This window comes from Bos taurus, chromosome 18 (assembly GCF_002263795.3).
Source record: "Bos taurus isolate L1 Dominette 01449 registration number 42190680 breed Hereford chromosome 18, ARS-UCD2.0, whole genome shotgun sequence".
Taxonomy (NCBI): domain Eukaryota; kingdom Metazoa; phylum Chordata; class Mammalia; order Artiodactyla; family Bovidae; genus Bos; species Bos taurus.
In genome coordinates, this window is record NC_037345.1 from 62817019 (window position 1) to 62836874 (window position 19856).

At 51.0% G+C, this 19856-nt stretch overlaps 1 protein-coding gene and 1 long non-coding RNA gene across 3 annotated transcripts; one reads left to right on the forward strand and one right to left on the reverse strand.

Annotated features, from left to right (window-relative positions):
* Nucleotides 1-828: 828 nt before the first annotated feature.
* LAIR1 (leukocyte associated immunoglobulin like receptor 1) lies at nt 829-10561 on the reverse strand. Of its 2 annotated transcripts, none has more exons than XM_005219739.5 (8): nt 10467-10561; nt 10018-10053; nt 5964-6281; nt 4130-4249; nt 3992-4034; nt 3870-3907; nt 3622-3662; nt 829-3204 (listed from the first exon to the last, which is right to left on the reverse strand). In XM_005219739.5, the coding sequence occupies exons 1-8, from the start codon at nt 10498-10500 to the stop codon at nt 3058-3060; spliced, it is 777 nt and encodes a 258-aa protein (XP_005219796.1). In that variant the 5' UTR covers nt 10501-10561; the 3' UTR covers nt 829-3057. The 2 variants fall into 2 exon arrangements, with proteins under 2 accessions (XP_005219796.1, XP_002695436.1); XM_002695390.6 differs by having other exon boundaries at nt 3610-3662.
* LOC104974955 (uncharacterized) lies at nt 8640-18722 on the forward strand. The gene is made up of 2 exons (XR_009491464.1): nt 8640-9431; nt 11511-18722. It is a non-coding gene; the product is annotated as an uncharacterized lncRNA (long non-coding RNA).
* The last annotated feature ends 1134 nt before the right edge of the window (nt 18723-19856 follow it).

The following is a 19856-nucleotide window of genomic DNA, read 5'->3' on the forward strand; positions in this document are numbered from 1 at the left end:
CCACCCCCTAGCGGGATTTTGGGGTAAAGTTTCTGTTTTAATCCAAGTGGGCACCACACCACAGTCTGACCCCATTAAGCAGGGCGGTGACCACGCACACCGCCCAGTGGAATCGCTCTCCTGGCTGGTTCTGGGGTGGAGGGGGTGTCCCTAGTTAGCCTATACCTGGCCCTGGGGTGACAAGGGCAAGTGGATAGTGGCCCAGATTGTGGACCCCCATAAAGGAGGTGGTTAGGGGTGTGGACCCTGGATTCACTGGTTTGTGTTTGATATGTGCGCCAGAGGAAGAGGATTCTTGCTCAAATATTGGGGGAGGGGCACAATGAGAGAAGCAGGAGACCTGTACAGTTGACTCAGGCATATTATCAGCTCATCCAGGAAAAGGGATGTCCTGTGTCAACCTTAAAATTCGATGTGCAGTTTTCGGTTGTTTTTTTTAACCATTAGTATGAGTTTATTTAGGAATGGCAGAGGAATTGCAATTCAGGACATTCTAACTATGGCAAACCACAGTCAAATTCAGAGAACAAATGAGAGGAATATTACTTAACACAGAAATAAGAGGAAGCTGAAAGAGGCTGCTTTGAATCAAAGCCCCTTGAAGAAAAGCAAGCGTTCAAGGCAGTAATGGTTTCTCATTGGCTGCGATGTGGCTGTTTCTCATTGGCTGAGCTGTGGCTGCTTCTCATTGGCTGGGCTGTTGGTGGGCAAGGAGAAAATCATCCTCCCGCTTGCTGTCTAGTAAGGTAACTGCCTTCCTGCCCAGAAATGTAAAGTAAGCTGCAACAGAGGGGAGAGGCAAGAGAGCGCCCCTTTAGGCTTCCCAACTCCGTTTTAAAGGTTTCCCTTTATTAATGTTCACACCAGAATATGCCTGTATCACACATGTTAAAGCATCAACTTTACAGAAACCTGAAGCAGGACTAATACAAGAGGTACAGAGAGCTCTACTCCACTGTCATCCTGGGAGCCAGGCACCACTCTCAGTGTGCTGCCAAGGTTTCCCAGGGCATCCATATCCACCAGCAGAATGACCAACAGTGAGGATCTTGTGAGGGAGGGTTTGGGGCCAGGCCTGGAAGCAGCTCCGTGCATCCTGCTCACTGTGAACGTCATCCCATCCCTTGCAGGACACATAACTGCAAGGAGGCTGGGAGACCATCTCGCTGGGCGCCCAGGAAGGGAGGACACGGTGCTGTGGGCAGCCACAGTCCTGTCACACAGGGGCCACCTGTCCCTATGGGCACCTGGGGTCACACGGTGGGGGTGTTTCTAGTCTCCACTGCTTCCTACCCGACCTCCTCTTACACAGAGGTTCTAGAACACAGGAAATAGACTCTCAAGAATTCATTATTTCACAAGCTAGTGGAAACAGAAGGACACATCCCTGCAAGGAGATGCGTAGAATTTAGAGTGAGGCATTCAAGCCCAGAGGAGCCCACGAATGGAGGTGGTGATGCGGACGGACACCCACTCAGGAAGACAGGAACCAGCTGCTGTGTTACCTTAGGTGCAAAAGGGGTCTTTGCAGGTGTGACTGAGTTAAGGCTCTTGAGAGGGGGAGATGACCTTGGATATTCTAGGTGGACCCAGTGTAATCACCAGAGCCCTTATAAGAGAAGCAGGCGGGTCAGAGAGTGAGGAGATGAGATGTGACCGCAGAAGCAGGAGTCCTAGTCAGAGAGAGGATCCGAAGATGGAGGAAGGGGCCATGAGCCAAGGAGTGCAAATGGCCCCCAGACGCTGCAAAAGGTAAAGGAATGGAGCCTGCCGTGGAGCCTCCAGAAGGAACACAGCCCTGCCCACCCCGGATTTCAGCCTCGTGTAACTGATCTCAGACTTCTGCCTTCCTGAACTATAGGGAAATAAGCTGCGTTGTTTGGTGCTGCTGTGTGAGTGGTCATTTGTTACAGCAGCATTGTATGCTTGTTGGGATGAATGGCCTCCAATCCCAAATCTGACAGGCATTAGCCCGGTGAGGGGTGAAGGTCAGGTCAAGGACAGTGTCCTACAGCTGCTGGGCCCTCTCGTGTTTGGGGAATGCATGGCGTCCAGTGGGAATGAACTGGGGTGGGGTGGGAGACGGGGGCCTGCCGGTTCCTCCGGGTGGACCTAAAGCCTGAGGGGCCCTCCCTGTGCGGTCATGGCCTCACCAACTCCCTCAGCCAGTCCACCGTGCCCACGCATGTGGGTGTCTGCATGAGTGTATGTGTGTGTACAGTGTGTGCATGTGTGTATCTGTGTGTGCGTGCCTCCATGGACCTGTGCATGCAGGGGATGGGAGCTGTATGCAGGTGGGGCAGCTCTGCACCTTCACCCAGACACAAGTCCCCAAGACACACTCTTGGGTCAGAAAACACTGATTGTCTTGTTTTCGTCTTGTTTCCCTCACTGAGTTTTGGGGGACGGTGGAGCAGAGACTGGGACCTAGAACCTGTGTACCCAGCGCCACATGTGGGGCTGACGCTTTTGAACCTGTGAGAACATTGACTGATGAACAAGGTGAAGTGTGATCCAGAAACTGGGTATCAGCTATCAGCTGCATGAGTGCAGCCCAGATTCAAGATCACCACCCGCACTCTAGGAAGTTTGCAGAGTCAGCTCAGAAGACAAAATGGTTCTCCAGGGGCAGTGGAAAATTCACAGGACACATCAGGAATTCACTGGGCAACTGTAGGAACATAGCTGGGTCTCTGGAAACAGCCAAGCACCATAGCTGGCTCTCTTGAAACAGCCAAGTGCCAAATCTGGGTCTCTAGAAACAGCCAAGAACTAGAGCTGGGTCTCTGGAAACAGGCAATAAACACCATAGCTGGGTCTCTTGAAACAAGTGCTACACCTCTCTGAGGAGCTAGTTGGTTGTGGGAGGGATCACATGGTTAATGAATCTCCTAGAAGGTAATGTGGGATCTCAGGACTTGAGCGCTTGCCTGCAGGAGGATCGACTAGATGTCTTTCCAGAAAGGAATGATTCCACAGGGAAACCCAACGTCCACTTTGGGCTTTTGCAAGTGTGGCTTCCTGCATCTTTAGTGCAGAGGCCAGGTGGGCATGCGGTCAACGTCTGGCAATGGTTGCATACGTGCTGGACTTGGCCAGGGGCTCTGTGGACGGCGGGGACACAGCTCTGGCCACTCTCTGGGTGAGGAGCTTGTGGTTCAGCTGGGCGTAGGTCACCTCCTGGGAGCCTCCTGCAGCAGGGGTCTGAGGATAAAGATGCAGGGTGAGTTTGGGTGGCAGAGTGAGGGCATGTCACCTCCACAGTGAGGACACAGAAAGACATTGTGGTTTCTGTCCCTCTCTCTTAGGGTCCCTCCCTCTGGGGGAGTCTGACCACCATGAAAAGCCCGTGTGGTGAGGATGTGAGATCCTGCCTGCTTGCCAGGGGACTGAGCATCGTGGAAGTAGATCTTCCAGCCCTGGTCGAGCCTCTGATGAGTGTAGCCCTGCTCAGCATCTTGACGGTAACCTCAGAACAGACCGTGAGCCAGAACTACCCAGCCGATCCGATTCCAAGTTCCTGGCCCAAGAAACTGAGATGATTCTATTAAGCTGCTAAATTGTAGGGGCTTTGGTTCATAGCATTAGCTGATGAATGCAAACACTTACGAAGGCGCCCACCTCTCCATCCACATCAGGAAATCTGTCAACGCTGGCCACACCTGAACGGGAGGAGGACCAGGGCTCAGTTCTCTGAGGTGGAGCTTAGGAGACAAATATGCCTGACCTCACAGCTTCATATTTCATCTCCACCCCACCTGGAACATCCTGGAATGCTTCATCCCCCACCCCCACCCCCACCACTGCTTCCTGCATGGCACTGAACCCCTGCTTCCCCTCCCAGACCTGTCCCCCATCCTTGTCTTTACCTGGGGTCCCATCTAGGACATCCACAGCTGGGCTGAGCCTGAGGAGAAAGAACATGTGAGCCCTGAGGGCTGCCTGGGGGCAGAGGACGGGCAGTCTGAGAGGTCATCCCCAGGGCCCTCACCTCCCCTGGCGTCTCTGCTTCTCGTCTTTGCTTCTGGGAGGCCCTGAGGAGAGTCAGGTGTGAATTAAGAAGAGAAGGCTTCTTTCCAGCACCCCCACACGGCCTGCCCAGTCACCCTCCCCTGTCCCTGAGACCTACCTCGTTTTCTCCGGAGCTGACGATGGAGGAGGAGAAGGACCAGGAGGGAGAGACAAAGGAGAAAGGCCACAGAGACCCCGATGAGAATATAAACCTGCTCTGTCGACAGGCCTGTGGGAGCTGGGAGGGTGGAATCAGATTATCAGCAGTATGCCCTTATGGAGCACCTGCTGCATACCACCCACACACACACATGCTGGGTGTTTATGGTGTTCACACTCAGATATAAAGAAAGCTCTCACACGCACACCAGTCCTGTGGCTTGGGACTTGCTCTCCCCTGCTTTACAAAGCCGGGTCTGAGCGCTGAAGCCTTGGGTCCACAGTATATTGGCAGAGCTGGAATAATACCAACACCAAAGCCCATTCTCTCCCTCTTTCCCCAAAGAGCACACTCCACGAGGAGGGAAGAAAATATTTCCTCGTATGAATAAGATTAACGCTTCTCCAGGCTCAGGCAGTGCTGCGGGGTCGGTGCATTTATTCCTGGTTTTGCACACGAGCAACGAGGAACGTGGAAGGATTGGGTGATTCGATTTAATCCGGGGCACGGAGCTGGGGAGGGCGGGACTGGATCCAGGCAGTCTCGGTGATGGGTTCTTCTCTGGACATGAGTCTCCACAACATGAAATGGGAGTTGGGGAGCGAGATGAAAGGGGGCTGAGCTGGACTGCTACCCCCGGCGGGTTCAGGGCCTTCCGAGAGGGCAGGTCTGCCTTCTAGGCTGCTCAGGCATAACCATCAGTGGTCCCTTCCCTTTGGCTCCTAGCCCCGCTGTCCCTCTCTCAGCGGGAGCCGGGCCCTCCTTTACACCCTGACCGCAAGGGGGCACTGCGGAGCTGCAGCCAAACCCCCGAGTCTGGGGTCCAGTCGGGCTGCCCTGAGCTGGTTCCTCCCTTCCAATCCCTGTGCCTTTGGACAAGAACCTGTAAGCTCCTTTCTGCATAGGAAAAGGGGCGGAGTCTCTGAGAAGGTCCGGGAAGTGCCGCCCACGATGGGCTGTCCTGGCATTACTGCCGTCAGGCGCCCGGTGCAGGGTCATCTAGCCAGGTGGGTGCTGTTCCCAGGGTCCTTATGAGTGTCTGAGACACCCTGGTGCCCTGCGCCTGCCAGCCCCGTGCTGCGCTCTCACAGTCTCTGAGCCAAGTCCAGGAGAGGGCTGCGCCCTGATCCCAGCACACAGCCCTCCCCAAGACACCCCTCCAGGCAGGGGTCAGCTACTCAGCAGCCGAGGAGCAGCACAGAGTGGTGGGGGAGCTTATGCCTCCAGGGGTCCTGTGATGGTGGGGGGACAGGAGAAGGACTGTTGCTGTGTGGGGGCTGCCCAGGGTCTGTCCCACTCAGCCTGGCGCCTCTCCATCCTGAGCATCCAACCATGGGCCACGCACGGCCTTCACTCAACCCCGGACAACACCCCGAGATTCCTGAGAAAAGGGGCCTGGGGCCAGACAAGGCAGAGCCCCCTGCTCCATCGTGCTGTGGTCACACCGTCTGCACCTCCGGGAGCTGTGCCCCGCATCACGGCCCAGACTCTTCATGGTGATCTTCTCTGGGGGTGGGGGGTCAGAGTGTGCTGGACGGACCCGACTCCAGGACACCCTGGAGGCTGACCACACACAGGACAGGCATGGCCTCACCCCAAGAGTCCCCTGAGGCACCATCCAGCCCTGGTCAGGGGTCCCCTGGACCTTGTGACTTGCCTGGTGAGACCAGGCTCAGGGAGCTGAGCCAGGCGTGGAGGCAGGGGAGGCGTGGGCAGAGGGGACAGAAGCAGAGGGCTCGGGGGGCGGGGGTGCGGGCCAGTGGGCAGAGGGCACAGCGGGGCCCAGGCACACCTGCAGGCAGGGCAGAGACGGCCTCCTCAGTCCCCTCCAGGCTCAGGGCCTCGCTGAGCGCTGACCAGGTGGACTCTTTTTGATAGAGGCAGTGATAACGCCCGACGGCATCTTCACGCAGAGCGGTGATGTGGAATCTGGCCTCGGTTTCCTGTTCACCTCGGGACGTGACACGCACATCCTTATAGTCCTTTCTATTACCCTTCTCCAGGCGGAAGCTCATAACCCCGGCAGGGCCCCGGCACACGATGCTCACCGGCCGCCCCCAGGGCACCACGGAGCCCGGCTCAGCTGAGATGGAGGGTCTGGGCAGGGTCCCTAGGAGGGGAGAGCAGGGCCACAGGGTCTGTCCTGAGGAGACCAGCACACAACGCAGTTCTCTCATCTTAGTGGAGACCACCACACCACACAACCCACTCGTCTTAGTGGAGAATCACCACACAGCACAACGCACGCATCTTAGTGGAGACCACCACACGACACAATTCTCTCATCTTAGTGGAGATCACCACACAACAAAATTCTCTCAGTGGAGATCACCACACAACACAATTTACTCTCTCGCTTCCTTTACTTGTTGGAAGCTTGCAGAGGTGTACAGCCCTCACCAGCATCCAGTTTGGGAACACTCCCATCACCCCCGCAGTGGACAGCCCCACCCCCCTGCCCGTCGCAGGAGCAGGTGACTTCCCGCCACTGCGGTTAGTCTCCCCACTGACGTAAGGACCCTGAGACTCGGTCACATCTTGCTCAGGATGACATGGGAGGTGACAGAGCAGCTGGGGGCGGCTCCCTCCCTGCCCTACGGCCACTCCAGAGAGAGGGGCAGGGGGACACAGGGGGGGATGCCCTGGCTCATTCCTGGGACGAGCAAAGCAGGGCTCTGAGTGGGTGGGAGTGACCTGTGCTGGGTCTGAAGGGACGGGTCGCTGCCTGTGCTGGGAAAGATTGTGTTGGGGGGGGTAGGTGTATGTGCAGGTGTGTGTGGGGGGTGTATATATGTGTGTGCGCATGCGGGTGTGTGTGGGGTGTATGTGTGCGTGTGCAGGTATATATGTGTGTGGGTGTGTGTGGGGGTATGTATGGGTGTGTGTGTGTGTGTTCAGGTATATATGTGTGTGGGTGTGTGTGTGGGGTGTGTATGTGTGTGGGGGTGTGTATGGGTGTGTGTGTGTCTGTGAGCAGTATATATGTGTGGGTGTGTGTGTGGGGGGGTGTGTATGGTGTGGGTGTGTGTATGGGTATGTATGTGTGTGTATGTGTGTGTGCAGGTATATATGTGTGTGGGTGTGTACGTGTGTGGGGGTGTGTATGGTATGTGTGTGTGTGCAGGTATATATGTGTGTGGGTGTGTGGGGGGGAGGTGTGTATGTGTGTGGGGATGTGTATGGGGATGTGTATGGGTATGTGTGTGTGTGCAGGTATATATGTGTGTGGGTGTGTGGGGGGGTGTGTATGTGTGTGGGGGTGTGTATCGGTGTGTGTGTGTCTGTGAGCAGTATATATGTGTGGGTGTGTGTGGGGGGGTGTGTATGGTGTGGGTGTGTGTATGGGTATGTATGTGTGTGTATGTGTGTGTGCAGGTATATATGTGTGTGGGTGTGTACGTGTGTGGGGGTGTGTATGGTATGTGTGTGTGTGCAGGTATATATATGTGTGTGTGGGGGGTGTGTATGGCATGTATGTGTGTGTGTGCAGGTATATATGTGTGTGGGGGGAGGTGTGTATGTGTGTGGGGATGTGTATGGTATGTGTGTGTGTGCAGGTATATATGTGTGTGCGTGTGTGTGGGGAGGGTGTATGTGTGCATGTGCATGGGGGGATGTGGGTGGGTGTATGTGTATGAGTGTGTGTATGTATGTGGGGGGGTTGGGGTGTGGGTATGAATGTGTGGGGGCTGTGGGTGTGTGTGTGTATGTGTGGGGTGGTGTGTGTGTGTGTTCAGGTATGTGTGTATGCATGTGTGCAGGTGTGTGTGTGGGTGTATGTGTGCGGGTGTGTGCAGGTATGTGTGTGCATGTGTGTGGGTGTGTATGGGTGTGGGTGTGTGCAGGTGTGGGGGGTGTGCAGGGGTGTGTGTGTGGAGGACCTGAAGCACAGATCTGGCCCCACAGACCCCAGGAGCTGAGGGTCCCTGTGTCCACTTTGCAGCACCCAGACAAGCCCAGAATCTGATGGGTGGGTGCCGACTGGAGACCAGGAGAGCTGGTGCTGCAGTTCAGGTTCAGAGGCCGTCTGCTGGCACAGCCCCCTCGCTCAGGGGAGGTCGGCCTTTTGTTCAGTTCAGGCCATCAGCGGATGGATGAGGCCCACCGACATTGTGGAGGACAATCTGCTTGTCCTCAAAACGCAATGATTTAAACGTTAATACCATCCCAAAACATCCTTACAGACACACCCAGAATGTTTGACCATGTAAATGACCATGGGCCAGCCGAGGAGACACAAAATTAAATACCACAAATTCCACCACACCTACAGCATCAACTTGACACCTGTGTGCACGTCCTGAAACCACAGCTGATCTCCAGATAAAGACAACAATGAGAGTGAGTGAGGAGCGCACTCTGCCAGCCCCTGCCTCTGTGGGGACTTCGCTGACTCTGAAGCCAACTTCCTGCTTCAGGGCTGCAAGTCCTCCTCGACCCCCCGACCCCCCACCACGACCCCCACCACGCCCCTGCCTAGTTGAGACATGTGGGGTTTCCAGAAGCCTCAGTGACAAGGACACGGAAATACACTGGGATGGAGGAAGAGAATACTGAGAAAACCCAGGGACGGTCCCTGCAGACTCACCCTGGACACAGTGACCCTCACCCGCCAGGGAACGTGGGACCAGACCTGTGCTCCAACTCCTCCACAAACACACACACACTCATGCACATACATGCACACACACACACATGCACACACCCACCCACATATACACATGCACACACACACACATACCCACACACTCCTGCACACACATACACATGTGCATTCACATATAGACACACGTGCACATACACACACTCACATACACCTGCACACACACACACCTGCCCACACACACACACCTGCCCACATACACACACACTCATATACACACACACATGCACCCGCATATACACAAACACACATACACACCACACACACACACACCCTTCACTTCCCCGTTCTGCAGACTGCTCCCCTCACCTCACATTTTCACACCCAGGACAGGCAGCTGCCCTTGAGACTCAGCAACACAGACTGGGAGAGCTACCCCTCCCTCACCCCCTCACCCCCTCCCTCTTTCTTTCCCCCACATCTAGTTCCCGTCCATCCGTCCATCCATTTACTGAGGCCTCCATGTGCCTCTGGCTCCACAAATACGGGAAACACCCCGGCGCCTGCTCCCTTGGGGCTGACAGTCCAGAGGGACGACAGACGTTCACAGACAGTTGTGCGGATCCATGGGTACCAACGGTGACGCGTGCCCTCGGGGTGAGTGTGGGAATCTCGGGGAGGGGGCCAGCGGGAGGCCGAGCTGACCCCCGGGGGTCGAGGGAGGGGGTTCCTGAGCTAAGAGCAGACGTGGAGGACGGTCCCCGGGCTGAGGGGCAGGGCGGAGGAGTCACCACCCAGGGTGGGGAGGGCTGGGCTGGGCGGCGAGATTCAGAAAGTGAAAGAAAACCCAGTGAGCGAGTAGCCTCAGGTAGGGGCGCGGGGTGGGGGGCGGGGGGGGGGCGGTGTGCAGGGGAGGCTGGAGGGGGAGGCTGGAGGAGACGGCCGGGCTGGTCCTCAGCGAGCGCTGTTTGCACGGGGCTGCGGGGTGGGGGCGGGGGCGGTCTGGGCTCGCGGGGGTGGCGGGGAGAGGAGGGGGCGAGCTGGCGGGCTCAGCACGGTCCGGAGGGTCGGGTCGTCCCTGCGGGGCCATCGAGGGCAGAGGGGGACAAGGGAGACCCGGGCCAGGGTCCCACCCTGGGGCTGTTAGCAGCTCGGGGTATAAGCCGGGGCCCCCAGGCCCCCGGGTCGGCTCCGCTCTCATCGAGGTCCGTCTTGGGGAGGCGGGGGTTTGGGGGAGACTCACCCTGCTGGGTGCGGGCCGTCTGGGCCAGACAGAGCGCTGGAAGAGAAGCTCTAGTGAGAAGATGCCCGCCTCGCGGTTTCCTCACTGGCCGCAGTCCCGAGGCCCTCGAGGAGCCGTGGGGTGGCCGGGTGTCTTTCCATCATTTCCCAACACCGCCCCCACAACATTACGTCTGAGTGCAAGCCCTCTCCTCGCTCTGAAGAAATCTCAGACAACCCGACCCTCTCCTCCAGGCCAGCCCGGCTCAGTCTGCTCTCACCCCACACCCAGTCCGTGTCCAGGACCGAACCTTCCCCGTCACTTGGGTCTGGGCCAAAGCTGAGGGCGCAGCCCCGGGGATGGAGGGGGAACCACGTTGCCCCCCAGGATTCCGGCGTCTCCTGGGCTGGAGTCAGGGCTGAGCAGAGCCCCTCTGCCCCTGGAATCCGTCCCAGCACCCCCAGACTCACCCAGGCTCAGGAGGGTGGAGGGCCCAGGCGCCATGGCCCAGCCCTGTCCTGACGCGCCCTGGAGTCGGTGCTGAGGGATGGAGCCTGCAGTCTGCACAGAAGGGGATGTGCCCCCGGGCCTTTATGGGGCGGTTTCCAACCAACAGCCTCACACAAAGGGGAAGAGCGCCCTCCCCGCTCATCACACTTCCCCCCAAGGGGACCCAGGGGCAGCTCCCAGCTGTTGCTCCCTCTGAGCTCCCATGAGGCTCAACTCCTCTCCGGGTGCACCCTGAGGGGGGAGCCCCATTCTCCACCCATGAGCAGAACACACTTTGTGCAGCACACCGACTTGACCATCAGTCCCGACTCTGTTCTTGGGCAAAAATTGCATCACTTTATGCCAACGGTTCCTCGTATTGAAAATGGAAAACTCCGAAACCCTCCTCTGAGTGTTTAATATTGCGATATATGTTACATTCCCAGGAGGTGTCAAGTGCATTAAAAATATCTTATCACATGTGTTCTCTGCCCCTTTCCCCAGGCGGTGCTGGAACCGGGGGAGGCGGGGCTGGCCGGTGAGCACACACAAAATCCCAGAGCTGAGTGATGGGGAGACAGACCTTGGGACCTGGCGCTGGGCTTGGGACCCAGTGGGGCCCTCAGCTGGGAGCTGAAATGAGAACAGGGCTTGGGGGTGGGAGGCGTGTGTGCACACGGAGCCTGCAGGACAGGAGCCCCATCGTGGAATCCCTTGTCCTCTGTCCCTGAGGCCAGGGAACAGCCGCTTCTCCCGGGAGGAGCTCTGCCAGGTGGTGATGGTGGTCTACACAGCACCGGTGCTCAGTCTTCCTATTAACAGAAACCTAGTTCTATCTGAGGGGCTGTGTTCCAACCCTGGACTAGGGAAGAGGGAGTGGAGAAGATGCAGTATAGGGCTAAGGCAATCCAACAATCCCATTTGCAGTGACTGTCCAGAGGGGGCCACAAGACCATGGATGGTCAATGACACTTAATGTGGAATATATCAGGGTTTCTGGAATCACATTTCTGTCTTATTAACAGAGGGTCTCATAAGATGTTTGGCCCCTTTAATCCTGTCCATGGGCAGCTATATGATGATGATGTGATATCTGGAGCTGCAACAGCCATATTGCAACCCTGAGGCAACAAGCTTGACTACCATAGCAGAGATACTGAACATACTGAGGTGAAAGAATACAAGATCTAAGGTTTGTAGAAACTCCTGGAATTGCTGAAAAAGCCCTGTGACTGCCTACCCCTGGAATTCTTAAGAAGTAAAGAATAACTGTGCTAGATTTTCTGTCAAATATCAGACTAAATCTGTGGACCACACTGCATAAAATAATAACTGTCTTAAAATAATAACTGTTTTATCGATAGCTCAGTGGTAAAGAATCCACCTGCCAATGCAAGAGACATGGGTTCAATCCCTGGTCCGGGATGATCCCACATACTGCAGAGCAGCTAAGCCCGTGTGCCATTACTATTGAGCCTGTGCCCTAGAGTCTGTATTCCGGAACAAGAGAAGCCACCACAAAGAGGGCATCGCAACTAGAGAGTAGCCCCCTGTTGCCAGAACTAGAGAAAAACCAACACAGCCTCAAAGGCCTAGCACAGCCAAAAATAAATAAATGATTTAAAAAATAATAATTACCTAAAAAAAAAAAAAAACTGCTTTATAGCATATTCTAAAGGTTGTCTTAAATGCCTCAAAGAAATGAAAACTCAGCAAAGGTCATATGGTCAAAAATGAAAAGACGAGATTCCCTGGAGCCAAATTGAATGCTGAACATAGCTGTCACCTTGACAGTGATGAATTAAGTTTTAGTATCATGGCCTGACCGAGGGTAGCAGCTAAAGGCTCAAGTGTGAGGCTAGTAAAGTCAAGGCTAGAGTAAAGTCAACCAGGGTCACCCTGGCTGACTAGGACGAACACTAACGCAGCCCCGTGTAACCACCTTTCTGACCTCTCTCTGTGTGTGTCTCCCTCGCTCATGGTCATTAGTGGCTTTTATGAGCTTTACTAACAGATAACTTGCAGACAGTTAACCACAACCATTAAATATGGGCGTGTCCACTGTGGATCTGTGGGCCTACAGTACAGAATCTGAGTCAACAGTGCCGAGGTGTCCGGGGGCATGCTCCCTGCTTCCAGGAGACTCTGCTGCAAAGCTCACCTCAAGTTTTCCAGACTAGCCCACACCTCTGTTTTCCCCTCAGGGTTTCCCTGGTGGCTCAAATGGTAAAGATTCTGTCTGCAATGCAGGAGACCTAGGTTCAATCCCTAGGTCGGGAAGTTCCCCTGGAGGAGGGCAAGGCAACCCACTCCAGTATTCTGGCCTAGAGAATCCCATGGACAGAGGAGCCTGGCAGGCGACAGTCCATGGGGTCGCAAAGAGTCGGACACGACTGAGCAACTCAACAGCAACACATCAGAGGCAGAAACACAGGTGTGTGGGATCAGAACACAGGCCGACAGTTCTGTATCTCAGCGAGTACGTAAGACCAAGCAGTTTTCTTTCTGCTCTGTGTGGGTCTCTCTGTTCTGCCCCGGGCTGGGCTGAGAAAAGAACAGGGCTTCCTGAAACTGTTCTACAGGAAATCCGATGCTATATTAGGCAGCCCTCATCCCCTAACTACTCCCTGACGTGAACTATAGGCCCCAAGCCTCCTATCCAAACTGCCCAGGATTTGGTTTTACAAGTGCTAAACTCATATCAAAGCTTTTAAAGACTTTTTTACTTTTCTTCTTTCCTCAACTACCAGGTCTTATGACGATGGTGATATATAATACTCCTTTACCTACTAAATACACAAGTATATTATTCTTGTTAAAAAAAAAAATTATGGAGCTTCCCTGGTGGTCCAGTGGTTAAGGATCTGCTTGCCAATGCCGGGGACATTTGGTCCTTAGTTTGGTCCCAATATCTCCCATAATTGAGAGCTTCTGGTGCTGTCCATTTAATGGGAATCTGCTTTAAATCAGAAGATGAATACACACCATCATCCTCTTGACGAGACAGTCCAAAGTCACTGGTTTTCAGAACATTATTTTCGCCTCCAGGCAGTTTCTTGCAGCAAGGTCCCTGCATATACAATTTTTACCTGAGATTTGCCATCCAGAAGCAGCATCTAATAAAAATGTCACTGTTTTAGGTCATCCTTCTTTCTCAGAAAGGAGAGGGAATCACGTCCTGGAACAAGTCCCTTAATTTTGTAGATAGGCTGTATTTGTGTGCTAACTTTTATGAATTTTACAATATTGGTATGATTATATTGCTTGAGGATTTTGGCTTCTTGTAAAAATTTTAATTTCAGTTCCTGGGAAAGATCATCTTGACATGTTCTAACAGTGATACCAATTTTATGTTTTAATGTACCCCTAAATGTGTCATCAAAATTTCCCTTGCCCAGTAATTATGACAGCTTCATGATCGAGATGGAGAAGGCAGTGGCACCCCACTCCAGTCCTCTTGTCTGGAAAATCCATGGATGGAGGAGCCTGGTGGGCTGCAGTCCGTGGGGTCGCTGAGGGTCGGGCACGACTGAGCGACTTCAGTTTCACTTTTGGCCCCTAGTCTGGGAAGATCCCACGTGCCACGAAGCAGCTAAGCCCGTGCAACACAGCTTCAGCCTGCCTGCCGCAACTGCTGAAACCCGAGCACGCCTGGAGCCCGGGTTCCACAACAGGAGCAGCCAGTGCACGGAGAACCCCGCACAATTGGAGAGAGCCTGCACCGCAGCCACGACCCAGGCCACCAAAACAAGCGACACATACAGACTCACACGATTATTCCAGCCAGAATTTGGACTCAGTATCACTTACAGAGATAATAATTTCCTTGGTGAAAGTCAGTGAGTTGCTGAATGTATCTTGCAATTCTGTATAATGAGCAATGTAAGATACATATGAAAACTATTTCTTGAGGGCTTTATCTAAAATCCTCTTATTTGTTGACTGAATAAAATTTCTCCCTTTCCCTCTGTCTCTCTCTCTCTCTGTATTTCTGTCTCTGTCAGCGTCTGTCTCTCCCTGTCTCTCTATCTCTCCCTCTGTCTCTCATTGTCTCTGTGTCTCTATCTCTCTGTCTCTGCCTCTCTCCCTCCTGCCCTCTGGCTTGCTCTCTCTCCCTCCTAACCCATCCTGAACTTTACTTCCTTAAAGGCAGCCCTGCAGCCCTAGGCCCCTGGAGTCATACAATTTCACTTGACAACTACACTCAGTGGTGTGTGGAGCAACCAGCTCAAGCTGGTTCCCGACACCTGACTGTGAACATCCCTCACCAACTGCAGGCTTAGTGATCTCACTTTTTTAAAAATTATTGGAATATATTTATTTATTGTTTTAGTGGTTTTTTTAATTTTAATTGGAGGCTAATTACTTTACAATACTGTATTGGTTTTGCCATACATCAACATGAATCTGCCACAGGTATACACGTGTTCCCCATCTTGAACCCCCCTCCCACATCCCTCCCTGTACCATCCCTCTGGGTCATCCCAGTGCACCATCCCCAACCATCCTATATCATGCATCGAACCTGGACTGGTGATTCATTTCATATATGATATTCTACATGTTTCAATGCCATTCTCCCAAATCATCCCACCCTCTCCCTCTCCCAGAGTCCAAAAGACTGTTATACATATCTGTGTCTCTTTTGCTGTCTCACATACAGGGTTGTCATTACCATCTTTCTAAATTCCATAGATATGAGTTAGTATACTGTATTGGTGTTTTTCTTTCTGGCTTACTTCACTGTGTATAATAGGCTCCAGTTTCAACCATTTCATTAGAACTGATTCAAATGTATTCTTTTTAATGGCTGAGTAATATTCCATTGTGTATATGTACCACAGCTTTCTTATCCATTCATCTGCTGATGGACATCTAGGTTGCTTCCATGTCCTGGCTATTATAAACAGTGCTGCAATGAACACTGGGGTACATATGTCTCTTTCAGTTCTGGTTTCCTTGGTGTGTATGCCCAGCAGTGGGATTGCTGGGTCATAAGGCAGTTCTATTTCCAGTTTTTAAAGGAATCTCCACACTGTTCTCCATAGTGGCTGTACTAGTTTGCATTCCCACCAACAGTGTAAGAGGGTTCCTTTTTCTCCACATCCTCTCCAGCATTTATTGCTTTTAGACTTTTGGATAGCAGCCATTCTGACTGGCATGAAATGGTACCTGGCATGAAATTGCTTTGGCTATTTGAGGTTTTTTGTATTTCCATACAAATTGTGAAATTATTTGTCTAGCTCTGTGAAAAATACCGTTGGTAGCTTGATAGGGATTGCATTGAATCTATAGATTGCTTTAGGTAGTATATTCATTTTCACCATATTGATTCTTCTGATCTATGAACATGGTATATTTCTCCATCTATTAGAGTCCTCTTTGATTTCTTTCACCAGTGTTTTATAGTTTTCTATATATAGGTCTTTAGTTTCTTTAGGTAGAAATATTCCTAAGTATTTTATTCTTTCCGTTGCAATGGTGAATGGAATTGTTTCCTTAATTTCTCTTTCTATTTGCTCATTATTAGTGTATAGGAATGCAAGGGATTTCTGTGTGTTGATTTTATATCCTGCAACTTTACTATATTCATTGATTAGTTCTAGTAATTTTCTGGTAGAGTCTTTAGGGTTTTCTATGTAGAGAATCATGTCATCTGCAAACAGTGAGAGTTTTACTTCTTTTCCAATTTGGATTCCTTTTATTTCTTTTTCTGCTCTGATTGCTGTGGCCAAAACTTCCCAAACTATGTTGAATAGTAATGGTGAAAGTGGGCACCCTTGTCTTGTTCCTGACTTTAGGGGAAATGCTTTCAATTTTTCACCATTGATAATGTTTGCTGTGGGTTTGTCACATACAGCTTTTATTATGTTCAGGTATGTTGCTTCTATTCCTGCTTTCTGGAGAGTTTTATCATAAATGGATGTTGAATTTTGTCAAAGGCTGAAGCTTGCAATGAGCCACACTGTATTCACTCCCCAGAAACTGGCGAGTGCTACAGATCGGTGCTTCTCTCATAGCTGTAACTGTTACATATTTCCCATCACACTGCTGGGAAATTTCCAAAGGCCACCTTAAAGAAAGTTAGACAGGACAGGGAGGACTTCCCTGGCGGTCCAGTGGGTAATGAACCTAGCTTGCAATGCAAGGGACACGGGTTCCATCCCTGGTCCTGGAAGATCCCACAAGCAACTAAGCCCATGAACCACGACTACTGAAGCCCACGTGCCCTGGAGCCTGTGCTCCACAGCAAGAGAAGCCACCGCAACGAAGAAAAAATAAGAACATGGAAAGAAACACTCTGTGATCCCCATCCGAAAGGAAAACTGACAAAATCCTGTCTATATCCACGGTGTCCCACAGCAGGCTTCACTCCTTCACCACCTAAAGCAGCCAACATCCAAAATTGTGTGTCCAAGTTTCTCTTGCATTTTTGTAAATACAGTGTGACCACATGTATACTTATTTGCATGCATATTATATACATACGTGTGTTCATTGTTGTTTTTAACTTTATAGAGTTTTGAAAATGATTTTTGAAATCAGGTATGGAGTAAGCATGGACTAATGTTCTATTCCTTTGACTGCAAGATGGCAGAGTAGAAGGACGTGTGCTCATCTCCTCTGAGAACTCCACAAATTACAACTCGCTGCTGAACAACCATCGACAGGAGAATGTTGGATCCCACCCAAAAAAGATACTTTGCCAACAAAGGTCCGTCTAGTCAAGGCTATGGTTTTTCCAGGAGTCATGTATGGATGTGAGAGTTGGGCTATAAAGAAAGCTGAGTGCCAAAGAATTGATGCTTTTAAACTGTGCTGTTGGAGAGAACTCTTGAGAGTCCCTGGTTGCAAGGAGATCCAACCAGTCCATCCTAAAGGAGATCAGTCCAGAGTGTTCATTGGAAGGACTGATGTTGAAGCTGAAACTCCAGTACTTTGGCCACCTGATGCAAAGAACTGACCCATTGGAAAACACCCTGATGCTTGGAAAGATTGAGGGCAAGAGGAGAAGGGAACGACAGAGGATGAGATGGTTGGGTGGCATCACCGACTCAATGGACATGAGTTTCAGTAAACTCCAGGAGTTGGTGATGGACAGGGAGAACTGGAATGCTTCAGTCCATGGAGTTGCAAAGAGTTGGACATGACTGAGTGACTGAACTGAACTGAATGTTCTATTTATTAATAATGTGACCATCTTTTGAAATTCCTGTCTTTACTCAAGTATTTACCTTTCCATTATCCTTTGTTCCCTCCTGCATGTCTTTCCACTGGGATTATTTTCCTTTTACCTGAAACCACCTACAATGCAGAAGGCGCAGTTTCAATCACCAGGTTGGAAAGATCCCCTGGAGAAGGGCATGGCTACCCACTCCAGTATTTTTACCTGGAGAATCCCAGGGACAGAGGAGCCTGACAGGCTATGTTCTATAGGGCTTGAAAGAGTTGGACACAACTGAAGCGAAGAACACACTTCCTTCTTTTGGTGCCCATCTGTTGGTGAAGAATTCAGTTTTTCATTGCCTGAAATTAATGTATTTATCTCACCTCCAATTTTGAAGTTTTCTCCTGTTGTAGAGTTCTAGGGTGGCATTATTTTTTAGCGCTTAAATATAGCATTAATCATTTCTGTTGCAAATGAACTGCAGATCTTCTCATTGCTCCTTTGAAAATAGTGTGTCCTTTTTCTCTCAGTGCTTTTAAGATTTTGCCTTTGGAGTTCAGCAATTTCCCTCTGATGTGTCTCAGCATATGTGTGTGTGTTGAATTTTACTGAAGTGTAATAGATTAAAAGTGCACATATCAAATGCACAGCTTGACGAATCCTCAGATTGAGCACTCCTAGGTTTGCCAGTAACTTTTCTCCAAAGGTAATGACTTTGCTGACTTCTAACAGCATGGGTTAAATTTGCGTGTTTTGGTTCTTTATCTCAGGGTGAATATTCTCTGCAGCCTCTTTGTGTGTGTGTGTGTGTGTGTGTGTGTGTGTGTGTGTGTGTGTGGCTTCCTCTGCTCAACCTAATATTTTAAGATTTGTCTAACACTCTGGGTGCTGTGGAGTATTTTATTGTGTGAATCACCACCATGCATACATCCCCCCTAGTGTAAAGAGGCATTTGCTTAGCTTCCAGTTTACATTAGAATGGAAAGTGTTGCTTTGAATGTCTTAATTAATGTCCAGTGATGAGCGTATATGTGCGTTTCTGTTGGAATAAACCTCGGGGTGTAATTGCCATGTGTTGTGCTGTGCATTTATTCAGTTCTAGTAGGTACTTATGAATATGTTTCGAAGTGATGGCATCAGTTCACACTCTGAGCATTCTGGTTACCTCACATCCTCACCTGCCCCTCTGCTTTCCCACCTTAATTATTTTTGCCCCCCTGTGAGGGGTGGTGGTACCTTTGTGGTTTTACTTTGCATGTCTCGGGTAACTAATGCATTTGGAAACATTTTCCTATGGCTTTTGGTCATTTGAATATTCATCCAATTTTTGAAATGTCTGTTTGAGTCATTTTTCTCATTTCCTCATTTTAGAAAATTGAGTTGACTTTTTTTTTAACTAAACAATAGGAAGCTTTCTCTTTTTCTTATTATGCTCGAGTCCTTTGTCAGATGTGTTCCTTTTGAATATTTGTTCCTCATCTAGCTGAGGGTCATTCTCTTGTTGCTGCATTTTGAAAAAGATTATTTCTAAATCTTATTAGAGCCCATTTATCTAATTTTATTTTATGTTTATTTCTGCTGCAAAGGGTGAAGAAATTTTCTGTATGTTCCTCCCAGAGCTAGAGACGTACTTTTTGGATTTATATCTTCAGTCCTTGGGACATAATGCTGTGTGTGTGTGTGGGGGGGGGGGGTGGGTGTTGTGTGCTAACAGTCCACATGCATTTTTCATATGGAAATCCGATTAATACAGCACAGTTTATTGGAAGCACCATCCTTTCCTCACTGAGCTGTTGGATATCCTGTACTGTATCGCAGGAGAGCTCTCTGTTCTAATGATTAGTGTGTGTATGTGTGCCCAGTAACACATGGACCAGACACTCTAGCCCCATAGTGAGGCTTGACACCTAGGAGTGTGTGTCTTCCAGCTTTGTCTTTCTATTTCAAGGAACCCTCAGTATGTCTAACAACAACAAAAAAACCTCTCTGTGTTGTGGCTGTTGTGTTGTTGTTTGTGTAGCAGTTTGTATCTGCTGGGGCTTCCCAGGTGGGGCGTTAGTAAAGAATCTGCCTGCCAATGCAGGAGATGCAAGAGACCCAGGTTCAACCCGCGGGTTGGAAAGATCCCCTGGAGAAGGAAATAGCAACCCACTCCAGTATTCTTGCCTGGAGAATCCCATGGACAGAGGAGCCTGATGGGCTA